Source organism: Mustela nivalis (assembly GCF_964662115.1).
Source record: "Mustela nivalis genome assembly, chromosome: X".
NCBI classification, from domain to species: domain Eukaryota; kingdom Metazoa; phylum Chordata; class Mammalia; order Carnivora; family Mustelidae; genus Mustela; species Mustela nivalis.
Genome location: NC_139040.1, coordinates 66,502,481 through 66,522,068, shown reverse-complemented (window position 1 = coordinate 66,522,068; position 19,588 = coordinate 66,502,481). Strand labels below are relative to the sequence as shown.

Here is a 19,588-nt window from a genome sequence, read left to right as displayed (position 1 = left end):
TAAAAAATTGAAGTCTTGGATCATATTTGAGAAAATAAAAGGAGAGACCTCATAGCATAGAGGTTGCAAAGCAAAGAAAATTTTCATGGCTCTCCGCGCTTTGAAGAGTGCTTTTTCTTTTTTATGTGCTTGGGCTGTATATGCTCGAAAGTTTGAGTGTGTATCTTGTTCATCCTCTTAACTATGCTGTCTTTTTCTGCATTTTGCTATCACTGCCTCTAATTTTGATAATGACTCACTTAGTCCCTTCGACTTTCAATTGAGTTTCTATTATCAGAAATCATGTATTATAGTATGCAACACCTCCCCCATCATGTTAGCTTTTAATTTTAACATGTGAAATATTTTGATTGTAATATATTTTTGTGAACTTTGCATGAAATATATTAAGGACGATTTTGAAATTGTGGAAGAGTTTAGGAAGATTTTTAGACCAGCTTTTTGGTTAGGCAATTATTTTAATACAATTTTTCTTGGCCCAAGAGTTTTGCAGATAGTCTACAATGATCAGATGCCAGCTTACTGTGCTATTTTACTTTTATTCCTTTCATCACTAGGGAGACAATTTATTACTCAAACTAATTATGATTCTGGCACCAAAGGTTACTTTCATGCAGATTATTTCACATGACTGAACAGAAAAAGGGTTTTTTTCCAGTCTGTAATTTTATATTCCCAACATTCGTCCCCCTCCTTATTTTCTAACACTCAGAAAACAGAGGAGGAGCAAGGAAACAGAATTTAAGTTAATAGAAACTTATTTGTGGTACTTTTCACACAATCGTGGTGAAGTACTTATCAACCTATTTTCAATTAAAAGCAAAGCGCTGACACTTGCCATATCTAGGGCCTTGTGATAGTTATAATGTCCCATCCAGCTCAAAAATTCTGAATTAGGAGTGTGAAGTAGTGACACTGGAAGTAACTATTGGTATTAACTGAAGCCAAAACCTGAAAAGCCGCAAACCAGTACTTGAACCACTAACCAATGTATATAGTTTGGAAAATTATTTAGTTGTGTTGTACACATTCTCTCAACTGAAAAGCACATTTGATCTTAAATGTCTGAGATCTGAAAAATGTTAAATGTTTAGGAGAAATTTTATTGAATCTGAAAAACTGGCCTTTCTATGGTAGTGAAACTTTCGCGGTATCAGGTAAAGTATGATCCTTATGAAATGGTTAATCTAATTCTGAAACATCTAAAAAAATCAGCTTCCGTTAAATTCTTTTCTGGCATGTGAGTGTTAGAGTTGTCCTATCTGAATGAAATATTTCTTATTCTCTCCTACCTCTTATTTTTTCCATTCTCTGTGCAGTCATCTATTCTATAGAGGACTTTGTTTCTTTTCTAAATTTAAAATTTGAGCACCTTTGGTTCAAACTCAGTATATCTTAAGCCATCATTTTCCGTCCCCACATTGGTTGTGCATTCCAGTTACCGCATTTCTGATCCTGATACCACCACTCTAATCTTCTGGGGTAGTATTTCAAATCCTTGAGTCATTTTTTAAAAGATTTTATTTTTATTTATTAGCAAGAAAGATAGCGAGAGCAGAAACACAAGCAGGGGTGGTGGGATAGGGAGAAGCAGGCCCCTTGCAGAGCAGGAAGCCCAATCTGGGGCCATCCCAAGACCCTGGGATCATGACCTGAGCAGACACTTAACGACTGAGCCATCCAGGCACCCCTCCTTAAGTCATTTTAACTCTTACTTGTCAAGTGCCACTCTATCCCAGAATTATATCATCATATATTTGAAATGTCTATTAAACTTTTCATTTTCTCTATTTCTGCTGGCACCACCCTAGTTTAGGTTGCCTTCAACTCCTGCTTGAATTATTGCCACAGTCTGCCACTTCTTTCTACTCCAGTACATTCCGCATACTGGTGCCAAACTAATTTTCTTAAAACAGAGTTTAATCATGTCACTTTGCTGCTGATAAACCTGCACTAGATCTTAATTAGATCTGAATTCTTATGCTCTCTTCTTCCAGCCTCAGAGGTCAAAGAGTTCTTTCACTTGTCCAAAGTTCACTGCTTCACTTGTACTTTCTGTACCCTTCTTTTCCAGCCTCCCAAATCTTGCTCCATCAGGTAGCCCCATCTCTCTAATATTATCTCTCTGTATCAGCCTGTAAACATATTCATAGTTTCTCTTTTTGTTTAAAAACAAAGTAAGACAAAGCTTTCCTAGACCTATGTTCCCCTTTAGCTATGTCTTGTCCTTCTTCCTTTCCTCTCCAGATTTCTTAAGAGTAGCTACAGTCACCATACCTATTTCCTTTTCACTCCTCTGTAACCTGGATTCTGCCACCATGACCACAGCCCAAGGGGCGGGGAAGAACTAGCCTTGTTAAGAGCACCATGACCCTCTTGTTGCTACATTTATGGGCATTTTTCATTCTCTTTCTGGTCTTCAATGCTGTATATGACACTTATAACAACTCCCTCTTATTTGGAGGCTTATATTCTCGGGGTCGCAAACGCACACACCTTCAGAGGTAATAGAGGTCACAGAAAATGGTGCACCATGAGTAATGGGGTCTCAGTTGAACTAGAAGGTAGTACATGTTTTGCCTAAAGGAATTTAAATTCTGAAGTTAAAACATTTTGCCAGTCAAACAAACCTAGGAATTCCTTGGCCACTTCACTCTCCTGGGTCTCCTGTATTTTTCTGGCAATTATTTAACTCTCTCATTCATGGACTCCTCTTACTCTTTTGACCCTTGAATACCAGTGGTCTCTGAGGTTTTGTTCTCAACCTACTACTCTTCTCATTCCCTATTCTGCCTAGATGATCTCATCGTGATTCTCATGGTTTCAATTATCTGACATCTCCCAAATATTTATCTCTGTGCCACACTTTGCTGAGACTTTCACCTGGGCTTCCTCACCTGACAGCCCACTGTCATCTTAAATTCTGCATATTCAAAACAGAATTTAACCCCCCCAACCAATCCCTTATGCCTCCATCCCAACCCCTCAAAAAAAAAAAAAAAAAGGCCTCCTGTTTCTGTTTTCCATCTCAGTTCAGTGTACTTCCACGTATCTCATTATTAATCCTTGGTTCCTCTTTCTCACTTACATTTATCAGCAAGTATTAATAATATATGTCCTAAAAATTTCTTCTTTTCCTCCCTACCAGCACTTGCTTGATTCGAGCCCCTTTCACCACCCTAACCAATCAACTTGTCTTCATCCTTGTCAACTTCACATCCATTCCCCAGCCTGCTGCTAGATTGAGATGCCATTTTACTGCCCAAGACTATTCTGTGATTTTCCCTTTATCCACAGGATAGAATCTAAGCTCCCTAACATTGCATAAAGAACTGTACCCTGCCTATCTATCAGCCTAATCTGCTGACATTTCCCCTTATGGCTTATATTTTCCTGTTCCTAGCATGCTATTTCTTATTTCTTTTCCTTTGCTCAAGCTGGGACCTCCACCTAGAATTCCAGTACCCACTGCCCTTACCCCAGCTCTCCATATGTCACCACCTCCTGCAAGTCTTCTCTGCCCCCACTAAATTGTAACCTGCAATAGTAGTAACAATTTTTAGTGCCCTCTGAATCTTCATGGCCTAGCACAGTGCTTGCCTGAAGTAGACAATCAGTAAAAGTGAGTTGAAGGAATATTGGTTCACTTTAGTAACACTCAGTATTCCTACCATAATGTATGCTGTATTTTAGGCCCTCGACAAATACGGGTTACTTGAATCATGCTGTGGAGAGTACTTCTGATTCTGAGCAAAGAGCAATATGGGTACAGTAATATCACGAGTCCCAGTGATGAGGATTATGACATGGACTTACCTCTGATATCTTTGTTAAGGCATCAGAATACCCCTATTTCTATCATCTTAACATATTGGCTTTCTAGTTACTTTTAAAAGATGCTAATCTTTTAACATGGAACAAATTATAATTTTTTAAAAAATAGAATGGGCTAACCATACTAATTGTAATTCCAATTCTAAGATGATGAGGATGAATGGGTATTTGGGGATTTTTTTCCAAATTGAAAAAATATATGGCAAAATTAACTCTACAGTTTTGAGTTTATAGAAACAGACACAATAAAATGCCTCTTGGAAATACTAAGTGTTTTAGAAATACTATACATCTGAGTGATATAACTTAGTATCTACCACTTTTCTTCTTAGTGTTTCTAGGATAAGTATTTGGATCCAATGTATTGAAATACATACAAGGATAATTATATCTCATGAGATCTTTATTTATAGGTATTATCACACTCTGTTTTTAAAGATTTTATTTTTTTATTTGAGAGAGAGAAAAAGCACGAGAAGGGGGAGGGTCAAAGAGAGAAGCCGACTCCCCACTAAGCAGGAAGCCTGAGGTGGGACTCCAGGATCATGACCTGAGATGAAGGCAGTCGCTTAACCAACTGAGCCACCCAGGCACCCTGTCACACTCTTTATAGTACTTAAAACATACAGGGGTGCCTGGGTGGCTCAGTCAGTTAAGCATCTGCCTTCGAAGAAGGTCATGATCTTGGGGTCCTGGGATCAAGCCCCGCATTGGGCTCCCTGCTCAGAGAGGAGTCTGCTTCTCTCTCTCCTTCTGCCCCTTCTTCCCCTGTCACCCATTTGTGTACCCATTCTCTCTCTCTCTCAAATAAATAAAATCTTTTAAAAAAATGAACATACAGATATTTACCCTTCATAGTAGATCTGTATAGAAGTTAGTAGAGATGATAGGTTACCAGTTCTTATAAAATTCTCACTAAAATTAATCTATAAGAGCTAAAGTTATTCCATATAGAATTGAAAAAGATGGGAAAAAGATGGCCAAGTTTGCCAAACAGTGTATTTCTCCAAAAAGTTGGACAGCAGTTATTATACTTAGACTATAATTATTGATACTTCTCAGGTCAGTTAATGGAATGCCTTTTCTATAAACAATTGTCTTTGAGGAATTACAGTGATGCATTGTTAATATGTGTTTGTATAAGGTAAATATAAGATTTTAGAATGGGGAAGCTATGGTAACTTGCTATTTTACAGTGTGGCAAGACATGATTATTTTCATATAAAATATTAAAGAGATTTAACTATAATATTTTTGAAAATATCTTTGAATTTCATAGCATAAGCTTTTCTTTTTCATGGTATAGTAAATAAAGTTCAATGTATACACTAAAGAATTATTACTGTAAGTACATAGTTTTCTAGTAAAATCATGTTTCTTAATGGCAGAATTTTACTTGTTTTATCTGAACATATAAGCTTTCATTTGTATAAGGTTTTCAAAGTCTGGTGTGTAGCCATTTCCAAAAAGATTAAAAGCAATGAGGATGTGGGGAGGGAGAGAGAAGGGAAGAGCAACTAAGAGGACCTACCCTTCTTTCTCAGTTTCCTTTACTCCAAAGAATCATCCAAGAAATTAAAAAATTTGAAGACACTTGACAGATAAAATGCAGTCATTAGGAACCATCAGCTAGGACAGCTTCAAACACAGAATAGGCTCTATATTTAATGAAGTTGATAAAATGGACAGTGCGAGAAGTTCCCAAGTGTTCATTTATCTAATGCTGGAAAATCCCCACATCCTGGCTAATGCTTATCACTAATCAATAATGGGTAGGTGATTTTGTCTAACCTCTGTGGATTCACAGTTCTTAATAGTTTGTTTATGAAACAGAGCTGAGGTGTTTATTCAGCAGCAGCCATTTCAACATTTTCCTAGTAGCTATAAAGTGAAATGTATGCCCAAGGTTATTTGAGTTAAGTATTTTTTTTAAATGCTGAGTTTCTAATTAAAAAAGATAAAAGAAATCTCTGGTAGGCAAGAATCGGATTGTTACTGCCTTTTGGCCAAAATTCTGAGAGTATATCAAGACTAGTTCGCCTATATTTATAACTTTTGAAAATATGTTTGTGTGTGTGTGTGTGTATGCATTCACATACATACATACACATGTTAAAGGAGTATTTTAAAAAATAAAATGACACCTTCCTTACCATATTTAATATACTTTTTATATTTTAGAAAAGATAATCCCTTTTTATATTGAAGAATATTGGTAATGTGAATATAGCAAGTATATATTGAGAACTTGAGCACTGGTGTATGCACTATGAAAAATACAGGAGAAAAGTGAAGTATAAACCTTGCTTTATAAAACTAACAGGAAAATTGCTTTCAAGATATGTCTATAGCAATAGAGCAGCAAAGAATAATGGGAAATATTTTATTAGCTATCGAATTATATAGTACAGATTAGAAACAGCTGTGAGCATTTAGAGAAAAAGGAAATCCATAAAAGCTTGAACATTGGTGGTATTACAGCAGTGGTTGGGACTTGACTTGAGCCTTGAAGATTGCATAGGATTTAAACTAGGGAAGGGAAGCAAGAGGAACCACCTGAGCAAAGACAATAGCCAATATGGCTGTTGCAGTGGAAGGGAAGGAATCATTATGAGAATGATTTCAAAGGAACAAATATCAGGATTTGGTGCCACCTCAGAGCAAGCACGGTGCAAAAAATAAGGGAGGGAAGGTGCAAAACCAAAACCAAGGTCTAGGTTAAAGAGAATCAATGTGTCATTGATAGATATGAAAAATTTGAAGGGGGGAGGCTTGTTTCCAATAAAGAGATAACATTTAATTTTAGACATGTTTTACTTGAGATGGTATTGTTTTTGGTAAGATACTGAAATCGAAATTTTTAGTATGCAATTAGAGATCAAAGAATACTGGAAAATGTAGAACTAGAGATACAGATTTGGTGGTAATCAGCATAGAAGGGTCAAAGCTACTAAACAAAGAGGGACTGTTAAAGTTCACGTAGAAAGACAAGCAGATGACTAAAAGCCAAATTTTTGGAAAATGCAAGAATGTTAGAGGAGAGTAGAAGGATGAGAGAGTGTTAGGGAGTGATCAAACAGTGTGACAAAGCTGCAAAGTAAAGGGAAAATGTTCTAGGAAGAGAATATATAATTGGCAATAAATAAGACATGATGAACTTGTCTTTCTGAATAAATTTACTCAGTGAGAGATTGTTTTCAGAAAAGTGACAGCATTATAAGGGAAATTATAAACAGTTAAGAAAGGAGGGAATAATAAGGAAATGGAAACAAGAAAGTTCACTTGCTCAGTGGTAAATGCAAAGAGACTAGCAAAGCTGGGGCTACAGTTGAACTAGTATGTGGTTTATCTTCCCCTCTCCTCAGGCAGGAGTCATTTTGAAGTGGTGCTGGTCCTTGCCAGGGCTGCTTTAAGGATAAAATGTGCCAGGAGCTGCTTTGGACAGATGGGTGCCTAGTGGGGTAGGTTGGATGGGGTAGATTCACAGGAGAACACAGAAGCAGTGTGTGTGGTGTTAGCAAGGTAGGTGGAGAGTGTTCTCCCTGGTTCCTGCAGGTGTCCTGATATCTAGGCTGGGGATAGGATGGAGGTAGGGTTGGCACCCACAAGCTCTTTTGTTCTTGAAGAAGTCTCCTAAAGATCCCTGCCCCTCCAGCACACATTCTGAGATTAGTAAATAAATCTCCTTTCTGTATACCCAGACCCTTTTTAAATTTTTGTTTCAATGCTTTTATCTAGCAGTGTTGTTTGTTAGGATGTCTCCTTAAGGGCTTAGTTTCCTGTTGCTCTCTGGCTCTCTAAGAGCTAATCCTGCTGATTTTTTTTTAATTTATTTTTTTAAGAGAGAGAGAGAGAGCACGCGCACATGTGCAAGGGGAGGGGCAGAGGGAGAGAGAGAATCTTAAGCAGGTTCCATGCTGAGCATGGAGCCCAATGTGGGACTCAGTCTTACAACCCTGAGATCATGACCTAAGCAGAAATCAAGAGTTGGATACTGAACAGACTGAGCCACCCAGGTGCCCCATAAGCCTGCTGATTTTTACCCAGAGTTAAGCCCTACTGCATTTCAAAGCCAAATATTATGGGGACTTGTCTTCCAAGTCCAGGTTCCTGGGGGGGGGGGTGGTTGGGGTTGGTGGGGGTCTGCTCCTCTCCCTTCTCAGTGCTTGTGATGTCCTTTCCGTTTGTGGTTAGTGTCACCAGGAGCTTGAGTCCTGACCATGTTTCTATACTTCCTCCCCTTTGTGTGACTTGTTCTCTTCAGTTAACTGGAAAGTCTGCTGTGCAGTCTTTGGGTGGTTTTCTGTGTTCATTGCACGGATATGGCTGTTATCTAGGGTGTATCTGTGGAATGAGGTGGACTTGGGATCCTCCTACTTTGCCATCTTCCCAGACTCTAAATCAAGAACATGTTATTGACATTGCATCCAAAAGGCATTTAGACAAGATATGGAAATAGAGCTCTACTTTAAAGTGTATAATGTCTCCTTTTAAAAATGAAACCTATTATCTGTTACTGTGTTACACAATAAGAATTTACTCCTTGTAGAATAATGAATTAAATTATATCTTTTTGAGATCATCTTTTACACATCAAAAGAATCAAACGTTTGGTTAGATGTTTTTCTACCTTTTAGATAGTGATGAGATCACTATTTAGCTACATATAACTGAAATGAAGGACGTTTCTTGCTCTCTTATATATTGGTCATGTTATTGAATGCTGAGTTGCAAATATATATTTAATACTGAAGTGTTAGTTTCTCAAAGAGCACATGAAATTTTCCATAAAAATTCATGTATGGGATATACTGTCTTATTTTTTTTAAGATTTTATTTATTTATTTTATAGAGATCACAAGTAGGCAGAGAGGCAGGCAGAGAGGGGGACGCAGGCTCCCCACTGAGCAGAAAGCCTGATGTGGGGCTCGATTCCAGCACCCTGAGATCATGACCTGAGCCGAAGACAGAGGCTTAACCCACTGAGCCACCCAGGCGCCCCTATACTATCTTATTTTCCAGTTTGGCTGTATCCTGTGTCCAGGTATAGACTTATAAGGAAACATTATTATGAGAATATTATGTTCTCATTACATATACTGATACCTAGAGAAGTAATTAAGTATTTTTAAATGAAGTTAAGATCTTTTTGTGGTTGCTAATTAATTGTCCCAACTATCTTAAAACATAGAATTTGTTGTTTAAAAATACATTTTAAAAACACAGAGTATACACACACACACACACACACACACACACACACACACACACAGATGTGTACCTTGCTACTAGCTGCTAAGTGTAGAGAATTTTTGTGTTTAAGATGTGCTTATGTTCCAGAAAAGGAGCCATTAGCATAAATGATACAAGGAGAATGTTATTCCCACATAGTTTTAATAGGACATTTGGATTCTTACATGTCTTTAATGTGACCATAAGACTAAAGGGCCATAAATCAGTCGAATCAAACAGTATTGTAGCTTATTATTAAACAAACTTCTATTAAATACCTACTAGATTACTTTATGCTACTAAGCAAAAAGATAAATAAGTCATTGTTTCTGCTTGCAAAAAGCTGAGTACAGGACAGAAAGAACTTAGGGATCAGCATTTGAATTTTGGTCCTCCCCACCTTACTAGATATATGACTTTGTGCAAGTCTTTTAGTTACTTTTTGAAAAAAAAAATTTCTGAGTGTCAGCTTCCTTGTCTTTAAGAGGGCGATGACAGTACTACTCTTTCAGGGTTGTAAACTTCAGAAGTAACATATTTATCTAGCACAGTGTCTAACCCATGGTAAATTGTTATTTTATTGCCTACCTCACCAAGAATTCTCAATAAATATTCCTGTTTTGTTTTGTTTTTTAATTTTTTCTTACAACCCATCATCTACTTACTATACTACACTACACTGTAAAATTATAGTTACTATGGTATGTCATCTGAAGATGGTATACAGGATGATATGCAGGACGTGACCTTTGTGATATCCCTTCAAGTAGGTGATTGAAGGCTCATAAAATTCATCTTGACTTCTGAAAACAGATTTCAATGAGCTTACTTGAGTCAGAGCTTTCAAGGCTGAGACCTGTTTTCTGAAAACAAGTTTAGCATATACATGAAAGCCATTCATAAAGATCAACCTTTGAGTATCTGAATACTAACTGATCATAAGTTTTTGAGCTACAGCTCCAAAGGTTATATTAGTCTTTATTAGGAAAATTTTCATATATGCATAAAAGTAGAAAGAATAGTATTATCCACTCCTACGTACTACCAGCCAGTTTTAAAAGTTATCAACTAGGGGCACCTGGGTGGCTCAGTGGGTTAAAACCTCTGCCTTCAGCTCAGGTCATGATCCCAGGGTCCTGGGATCAAGCCCCATGTCGGGCTCTCTGCTCTGCGGGGGGCCTGCTTCTCTTCCTCTCTCTCTGCCTGCCTCTCTGCCTACTTGTGATCTCTCTGTCAAATTAATAAAATAAAATATTAAAAAAAATAAAAGTTATCAACTAAAATGGGTTTTAACAGAAACATTAAAGTCAAAAATCTTATTTCCAGCTCTAATTTGTTATTTAATCCCATATCATGCATGGATGTAATTAGAATACCACTTTAACATTTGCACCATAAGTTTCTTTTACTATTAATTCATATTAATAATCAAAGATTTGTTTTCTATAAATACCATAACATTATTTTTAGGACACATTTTTAAATCACAACATCAAACAAAAAATGCAAGCCTTTGTTAGTTAAAAAGGGAGGGGGTAAAGAGTTAAATATGCTGGGTAGAATATATTTTGTTCTTTGTTTTTAAGGTTTGGCTTGAGCAACAAGTTTGATACTGAATTTCCCTCAGTTCTAACAGGGAAGGTAAGTGAGAGTTTGCTTTGAACTTTTCAATTCTAAAAGCATTGTTTTATAGTTTATTCAGTATTATGACAAATACTTTGGCTCCCTGGTATTGATAATAACAAGAGGCCAGGGTACTTGGAAGCTGTGTCATTACTGACAAAGCTGTCACCATGACTGCTAGCCTATGACCATTTATCTTGTTCACTGTCCATTAATGCCAGCTATTAATTGCTTATCTGTTCAGTTTTTCCAATTTTGACCTTTATTCTCAGCACTAGTAGCTATAATTGTTTTCATTTAGGTCCCTAATCCCAGTGTTCTTTAGAGTTAACAAAGTTATCATTGTTTAACTTTGTATCACTCTATTATTTTTAAAAGTGTCCTACAGTATGATTTGTTACACATCAAAAGAATCAAGTGTTTGGTCAGACATTTTTCTACCTTTTAAATCGTTTGAGTTTCTAAAATTGGACTCGCTGCAATAAATTACTACTTTTCTGTTCCCTGGTTCCTCTACATTCCACGGTATCTTCACACTTCAGGTTCAGTATTCAAAGACTTTTTAGGATTTGAGACTATGTTTAGAAAATTCTCTTACAACAGTAATGCTAACTTATAGGCCCAAAGAAAAAGGCTTTGACTAAGGCAAAAAGTTGCTTACACATGTTTGTTACTTGAGGAAATACACAAGAAAGAGAAAAGCCATTATATTACAAAATACTCAGTAATTTCCAAATGGTTAATAGGTGAATGCTAGATAGGTGAAATGATGACTTGGGGATAAAAGAAATTAACTTTTTGTATTTTGAAGCCTGTAATTTAATACTATTCTGTACAATTTTATTACTAGAACAATGCTAATTGTCAGTATAGATTTGGTCAGATTTTAAAATCATTCCATTCCCTAAAGGGCCTTTATGCAATTTATTGTTAAATTTTGTGATAATGTTAATGAGAAAAGCAAGGTACAAATCCTTGTCTACAGTATGTGTAATAAAGGGGAGAAATAAGCACATTATTAATTGTATAAAGAAATTCTAGAAGACTGCACATGGAACTAAATAAAAGTGGTGACCTTGATGGGAGAAGGGGAATGAGATAGATGGAGGCAAGGGTAAGGATAAGACCATTTTTGGTATTTTGGTATTTAGTATTATTTTGATTTTTGAACCATGTCACTGTGTTACCTATTCAAACCTGAATTTTCTTTAATTTGTCTGCTCATTCTACACTCTGAGAATGGGATAAAATGCATCTAATATTGGCTCCTTTTTGTCATGATACATTTTCTAGCTGCTTGCTTTTCACTTTTGGCCTAATCTCAGAGCATTATTCAGAGGTCGGTAGGGAGCAAAAGACAGCAGAGCTATTTCTTTTCACAGGAGTTGTCACTAGAATTGTAAGAAATTCTATTTGATTTAGCCCTGAAAGATATTTTATACTTTATTTGCTTCATTTACCCCCTGAAAAATGGGAGCTAGCTAGAGACAGTATAGAGTAGTTAAACTTTGAAATCAGATCTGGGTTGGAATACAAGGTCTATCACTTACTGTCTTTGTGGCCTTGAGAGAGCCACTTCTTTGAGCCTCAGTTTTTACGTGACTAGTACTTCATTTGTTATTGTAAGGATTAAATGAAAGAACATATGTAATAACTTCGAGTATATTGTCAGGTACTTACTAGCTTCCCAATGTAAGGTTTTTTTCCCCACCAGTGTATCCCAGTTTCATCCTGATTATTTCTCCAATTTTTTCTTACCAGCTTTCAATTTTTAATTGCTTTTTCTACTTTTATATTCTTTATCTGAGTAACAGTTTATTGACTGGTCCCACCAGTAACCTGTCATTTTTAAACTGTTGACCTTTTCTCTCTCCTTATGTATACTGTCAAATCATTCTATATAATAAGCAAGTGGAAATAGTCCCTGGCTAAGTTAACAGAAGATATATGTCCATTTACATTTTTAGGGTACAAAGAGCCCTCTGGTTTGATGTTTTGGCCTCACTCTCTAGAATGTTCTACCTTCCTATCCTGATCATTTAGAATAATTTGCCAACTGAAGCAGCAGTTCAAACTTAGATTTGTTTTATATGAATTTTCATATATGTTTTCTCCAAAAGAAAAAAAATAGCTGTAGAAAAACCCTTTGAATAATAATGTGTTTGTGGAAAGATGACAAATTCAGTATTAAAGAGAATGTGAACTAAAACATCTCCAAGAGAAAACCTGTGCTTTGTGTTTCCCTGGTGCTGCTGCATGTGTTGTCTGGGCAGTTATATTAAGTTTTATTGCTAGTTTGTTTTTTAAAAGTTTGAATTACAAGTCCAAGGATTTCTAGAAAATGAATAATAAAAAAAAATGCCAGTGCCTAGAATTTACAGGCATAAAATGTATCCATCTTTGAAATGGGCTGGTTTTATACACTCAAGGAATACTTAGAATATTTCTTCATATTTCTTTCCAAGCCTTTTAAAACTAAAAACTCCATCATTGAAAAAGGTAGTACAGTCTTTTTAAACTAGAGTAAGAATATTAAGCTGCAATCTGGATATGAGCTATTTTTAAAGATATCCTTTCTTTTCAGGTGACCATTTCTATAGCACATATCAATGATTGGGTATTCTAGTGTGCATTACTTTAAGTGGACAGGATTTCTCATTATTAAATGAGGCATAAATGATACCGTGATTTTTTTCTTAGTTTAGTTTTTAGTGATGAAAACATCACCAACAGGAATTCTGAAAGTCTGATTTTTAAAAGCCACATGGTAGTAACATTAATTTTGTTCACTTTTCTCTTTAATGAGACAATTTTTGTCCAGTAGGCGCTGTTGTAATTGTATAGGTTATTATGAATTATCCAAATGCTTCTCTAATAACTGGGGGAAGAGGCAAGAAGAATTACATTAACCAGAAAAAAAAAGGAAAAAGGAAGGTCTGAATTCCAAACTTAACAGCCTTTGTGTAAAATATTTTAAAATGAACAAATGCAGTCTTTAAAATAGAAAAATAAATCTACCTTTTAAAAAATCAGTCTTCTGGCATGAATGGGATTCTAAATAGCTTTTATGCCTAAACTAAGCAAAACTGCACAGAATTAATTCTGAAATCGTAAAAAGCCATTTTGACAAGATTCATGGCTCAGTATTAATTTTGTGCTTATATGTTAATGCTTCTAATACAAATAAAAAGATGACCTTCTATATTAAGTGCAGAAAAGATTGTTTTAGCCATTTTACTAATGATAAGTCTTCCTGTCATGATAAGATATATCAAGCAGGTGTGTACCGCAGATTCTGGTGACCAGAAAATGAAAGAACTACAGTACTTTGGAAAAGAAATGAAAACTTCTGGCCCTCAGCTTAGAACAATTAAATGGTATTATGGGGAGATTAGTGTGTGATATTGGGGGAAATCTAAGCCATAAAATCGACCACTACTATTGTGATCAAATATGACAAGTGATTGATAGGGTTGTGTTCCCCATGATTGAAGGAGGCAAAACAGTCTTGCTGGGTTTTGCTTATATTTTCTTGTTTGCAGTCTCTTGCATCCTGTTATAAAATATTATCACTCTTTCCCCCACCTTTATGATGTGGCTTTCTTTTTCTTTTCAAGAAAGTCAAAAGGAATTCAGTGTTTCTTTATAACCTGCCATTTAGCTAGAAAGTAAAAGGCTTCCATCTAACTTTCATTACTAAAGATACTCAATTATATGGAAGTAAATGAGTAACACACAGTTAACTAAACATTATTTTCACAATGTTTAAATCAGGAGTTAACCAATTCTCATTTACTATGTCCTTATCTGTTTTAAGACTTTACTGTTATTCAAACACAGATTTTCTTTCCAAAGACAATCCTGGCCTCCTTTTAAAGGCAAAATGAAGGTTTTATTTTGTTTTTTGAAATTCTAGTAGTTTTCCTTTCAATGTATTTATCTTATGACTTCAAAAAATTTGAATTCTCATTTTTAGTAACTTCAGTATAGTAGTTTATAGTTTAATCATGGTGACAAAGTAATAATTGACACGATTATGTGTTAAAGGTGGAAAGTATTGGCAAGAAAGAAGGAAAATTGCTACATTCTTTTAAAAGTTTTGTTTATTTATTTCCAGAAGCATGTAATAAAAGAAATTTTATAATAAATTTTATATATCTTGGCATATATTTTATTCACAATATTTTAAAACAAAAAGCACGTTTTACCTTTTCAGCTGATTGGTTTCTGGCCTTAGCCTTGCTCTTTATTTTTATTTTTTTGTCTGTGCTTATACACTTCTAAATAAATACTCTAAGTAAAAATTTTACTTTTTAAATAAAAATTTAAATTCTAGTTATAAGCACTTAAATTTGTAAGTGCACAGATTTAATAATTTTATGACTTACATTAGTTTAAATAAAACTTACCATATTTTAAAAATATATTAGTGTTTCTAGATACACAATTTAAAGAGAATTTATAGTAATGTTATATTACAGATTAGAGCTAAATATATAAATATATTTTCCTTATTTTAATTTCTATTTCATTGCTCAGTGATTGACTAGGAAAAAGAAGTTGAGTATCACTGAGAGGTAAATCTTGAGATAGCAACTTGGCATTGTTTTTTTTTTCTGATGTAAAATGCTCTTTCTTTTTTTATTAATTATTTTTATTAACATATAATGTATTATTTTCCTCAGGGGTGCAGGTCTGTGAAATGTCAGGCTTACACACTTCACAGTACTCACTATATCACATACCCTCCCCAATGTACATAACCCAACCACCCTCTCCAGCACCACCTCCCCCCAGCAACCCTCAGTCTGTTTTGTAAGATTAAGAGTCTCTTATAGTTTGTCTCCCTCCCAATCCCATCTTGTTTTCATTTTTTTCCTTCCCTACCCCCCAAACTCTCCACTCTGCCTCTCAGATTCCTCATACCAGAGAGATAATATGATAATTGTCTCTCTTATTGACTTATTTCACTCAGCATAATACCCTCTAGTTCCATCCACATCATAGCAAATGGCAAGATTTTCATTTCTTTTGATGGCTGCATAGTGTGTGTATGTGTGTGTGTATATAAATGTATACACACACACATACACATACACCACATCTTCTTTATCCATTCATCTCTTGATGGACAGCTCGGCTCTTTCCATAGTTTGGCTATTGTAGAAATTGCTGCTGTAAACATTTGGGTGCACGTGCCCCTTTGGATCAGTACATTTGCATCCTTAGGGTAAATACCCAGTAGTACAATTGCTGGCTCATAGGGTAGCTCTACTTCCAACTTTTTGAGAAGCCTCCATGCTGTTTTCCAGAGTGGCTGCACCAGCTTGCATTCCCCTTTCGCTGCACCCTCTCTAACATCTGTTGTTTCCTGACTTGTTAATTTTAGCCATTCTGACTTGTGTGAGGTGGTATCTCATTGTGGTTTTGATTTGTAAATTTCCCTGATGCTGAGTAATGTTGAGCACATTTTCATGTGTCTGTTGGCTATCTGGATGTCTTTGCCAAAATGTCTATTCATATCTGCTGCCCGTTTCTTGGTTGGATTATTTGTTCTTTGGGTGTTGAGTTTGATAAGTTCTTTATAGATTTTGGATACTAGCCCTTTATCTGATATGTCACTTGTGAATATCTTCTCCCATTCTGTCAGTTGTCTTTTGGTTTTGTTGACCGTTTCTTTTGCTGTGCAAAAACTTTTGATCTTGATGAAGTCCCAATAGTTCATTTTTGCCCTTGCTTCCCTTGCCTTTGGCAGTGTTTCTGGAAGAAGCTGCTACAGCTGAGGTCAACAAGGTTGCTGCCTGTGTTCTCCTCAAGAATTTTGATGGATTCCTGTCTCACATTGAGGTCTTTCATCCATTTTGAGTCTATTTTTGTGTGTCATTTAAGGAAATGGTCCAGTTGTACTCTTCTGCATGTGACTGTCCAATATTCCCAACACCATTTGTTGAAGAGACTGTCTTTTTTCCATTGGGAATTCTTTTCTGCTTTGCCAAAGACTAGTTAACCGTAGACTAGTCTACGTAGACTAGGGTCTATTTCTGGGCTCTATTCTGTTCCACTGATGTATGTGTCTGTTTCTGTGCCAGTGCCATACTGTTTTAATGACTACAGCTTTGTAGTAGAGCTTGATATCTGAATTGTGATGCCACCAACTTTGGTTTTCTTTTTCAACATTCCTCTGGCCATTTGGGGACTTTTCTGGTTCCATATAAATTTTAGGGTTATTTGTTCCATTTCTTTGAAAAAAATTGGTGGTATTTTGATAGGGATTGCATTAAATGTGTAGATTGCTTTAGGTAGCATAGACATTTTCACAATATTTGTTCTTCCAATCCATGAGCATGGAACGTTTTTCCATTTATTTGTGTCTTCATCAATGTCTTTCATGAGTACTTGATAGTTTTCTGAGTGCAGATTCTTTGCCTCTTTGGTTAGGTTTATTCCTAGGTATCTTATGGTTTGGGATGCAATTGTAATGTTTCTTTCTTCTATCTTGCTGATGGTGTATAGAAATGCAACTGACTTCTGTGCATTGCTTTTATATCCTGACACTTTGTTGAATTCCTGTATGAGTTCTAGAAGTTTTGGAGTGGAGTCTTTTGGGTATTCCACATAAAGTATCATATCATCTGCAAAGAGTGAGAGTTTGACCTCTTCTTTGCCTTTTATTTCTTTTTGACTGATTGCCGAGGCTAGGACTTCTAGTATTACGTTGAATAGTAGTGCTGATAGTGGACATCCCTGCTGTGTTCCTGACCATAGGGGGAAAGCTCTCAGTTTTTCCCCATTGCGAGTGGTATTCACTGTGGGTTTTTCATAGATGGCTTCGATGATATTGAGGTATGTACCCTCTATCCCTACACTTTGAGGAGTTTTGATCAAGAAAGAATGCTGTACTTTGTCAAATGCTTATTCAGCATCTATTGAGAATATCCTGTGATTCTTGTTCTTTATTAATATATTGTATCACATTGATTGATTTGTGGATGTTGAATCAAACTTGCAGCCCAGGAATAAATCCCACTTGGTCATAGTGAATAATCCTTTCAATGAACTATTGGACCCTATTGGCTAGTATTTTGGTGAGAATTTTTGCATCTGTGTTTATCAAGGATATTGGTCTGTTATTCTCCTTTTTGGTGGGGTCTTTGTCTGATTTGGAGATCAAGGTAATGCTGTCCTCATAAAATGACTTTGAAAGTTTTCCTTCTATTTCTATTTTTTGGAACAGTTTCAGGAGAATAGGTATTAATTCTTCTTTAAATGTTTGGTAGAACTCCCCCGGGAAGCTGTCTGGCCTTGGGCTCTTGTTTGTTGGGAGATTTTTGATGACTGCTTCAATCTCCTTACTGGTTATGGGTCTGTTCAGGTTTTCTGTTTCTTCCTGGTTCAGTTGTGGTAGTTTATATGTCTGTAGGAATGCATCCATTTCTTCCAAATTGTCAAATTTGCTGGCGTATAGTTGCTCATAATATGTTCTTATAATTGTATTTCTTTGGTGTTGGTTGTAATCTCTCCTCTTTCATTCATGATTTTATTTATTTGGGTCCTTTCTCTTTTCTTTTTGATAAGTCTGGCCAGGGGCTTATCAATTTTATTAATTCGTTCAAAGAACCAGCTCCTAGTTTCATTGATCTGTTCTACTGTCCTTTTGGTTTCTATTTCATTGATTTCTGCTCTGATCTTTATTATTTCTCTTCTCCTGCTGGGTTTGGGCTTTCTTTGCTGTTCTTTCTCTTTCTCTTTCTTTTAGGTGTAGGGTTATGTTGTGTACTTGAGACCATTCTTGTTTCTTGATAAAGGCTTATATCGCTATATATGTTCCTTTTAAGACCACCTTTACTGTGTCCCACAGATTTTGAACAATTATGTTTTCATTATCATTTGTTTCCGTGAATTTTTTAAAATTCTTCTTTAATTTCTTGGTTGACCCATTCATTCTTTAGTAGGATGCTCCTTAGCCTCCTTGCATTTGAGTTCTTTCCAACTTTACTCTTGTGATTGAGTTCTAGCTTCAGAGCATTATGGTCTGAAAATATGCATGGAATGATCCCAATCTTCTGGTATCAGTTGAGACCTGATTTGTGACCTAGGATGTCATCTCTTCTGGAGAATGTTCCATGTGTACTAGAGAAGAATGTGTAATCTGTTGATTTGGGATGAAATGTTCTGAATGTATCTGTGATGTCCATCTGGTCCAGTGTGTCATTTAAGGCCTTTATTTCCTTGTTGATCTTTTGCTTGGATGATCTGTCCATTTCAGTGAGGGGGGTGTTAAAGTCCCCTACTATTATTGTATTATTGTTGATGTATTTCTTTGATTTTGTTATTAATTGGTTTATATAGTTGGCTGCTCCCACGTTAGGGGCATAGATATTTAAAATTGTTAGATCTTCTTGTTGGACAGATCCTTTGAGTATGATATAGTGTCCTTCCTCATCTCTTATTATAGTCTTTGGCTTAAAATCGAATTGATCTGATATAAGGATTGCCACTCCAGCTTTCCTCTGATGTCCATTAGCATGGTAAATTGTTTTCCACCCTGTCACTTTAAATCTGGAGCTGTCTTTGGGTCTAAAATGAGTTTCTTGTAGGCAACATATAGATGGGTTTTTTTTAATCCATTTTGATACCCTGTATCTTTGGATTGGGGCATTTAGCCCATTAACATTCAGGATAACTATTGAGAGATATGAATTTAGTGCCATTGTATTGCCTGTAAGGTGACTGTTACTGTATATTGTCTCTTTCTTTCTGATCTACTACTTTTAGGCTCTCTCTTTGCTTAGAGGACCCCTTTCAATATTTCTTGTAGAGCTGGTTTGGTGTTTGCAAATTCTTTCAGTTTTTGTTTGTCCTGGAAGCTTTTTATCTCTCCTTCTATTTTCAGTGATAG

At 35.9% G+C, this 19,588-nt stretch overlaps 1 protein-coding gene across 5 annotated transcripts in view; it reads left to right on the top strand.

Annotated features, from left to right (window-relative positions):
• Positions 1-19,588, top strand: part of CHIC1 (cysteine rich hydrophobic domain 1) — a 68,083-nt gene that overhangs the window by 1,369 nt on the left and 47,126 nt on the right. For all 5 annotated transcript variants that reach the window (XM_082716053.1, XM_082716054.1, XM_082716055.1 and 2 more), the window contains exon 2: positions 10,653-10,707. In XM_082716053.1, coding sequence (XP_082572179.1) covers positions 10,653-10,707 — 55 coding nt within the window. The remainder of the gene's footprint in view (positions 1-10,652; positions 10,708-19,588) is intronic.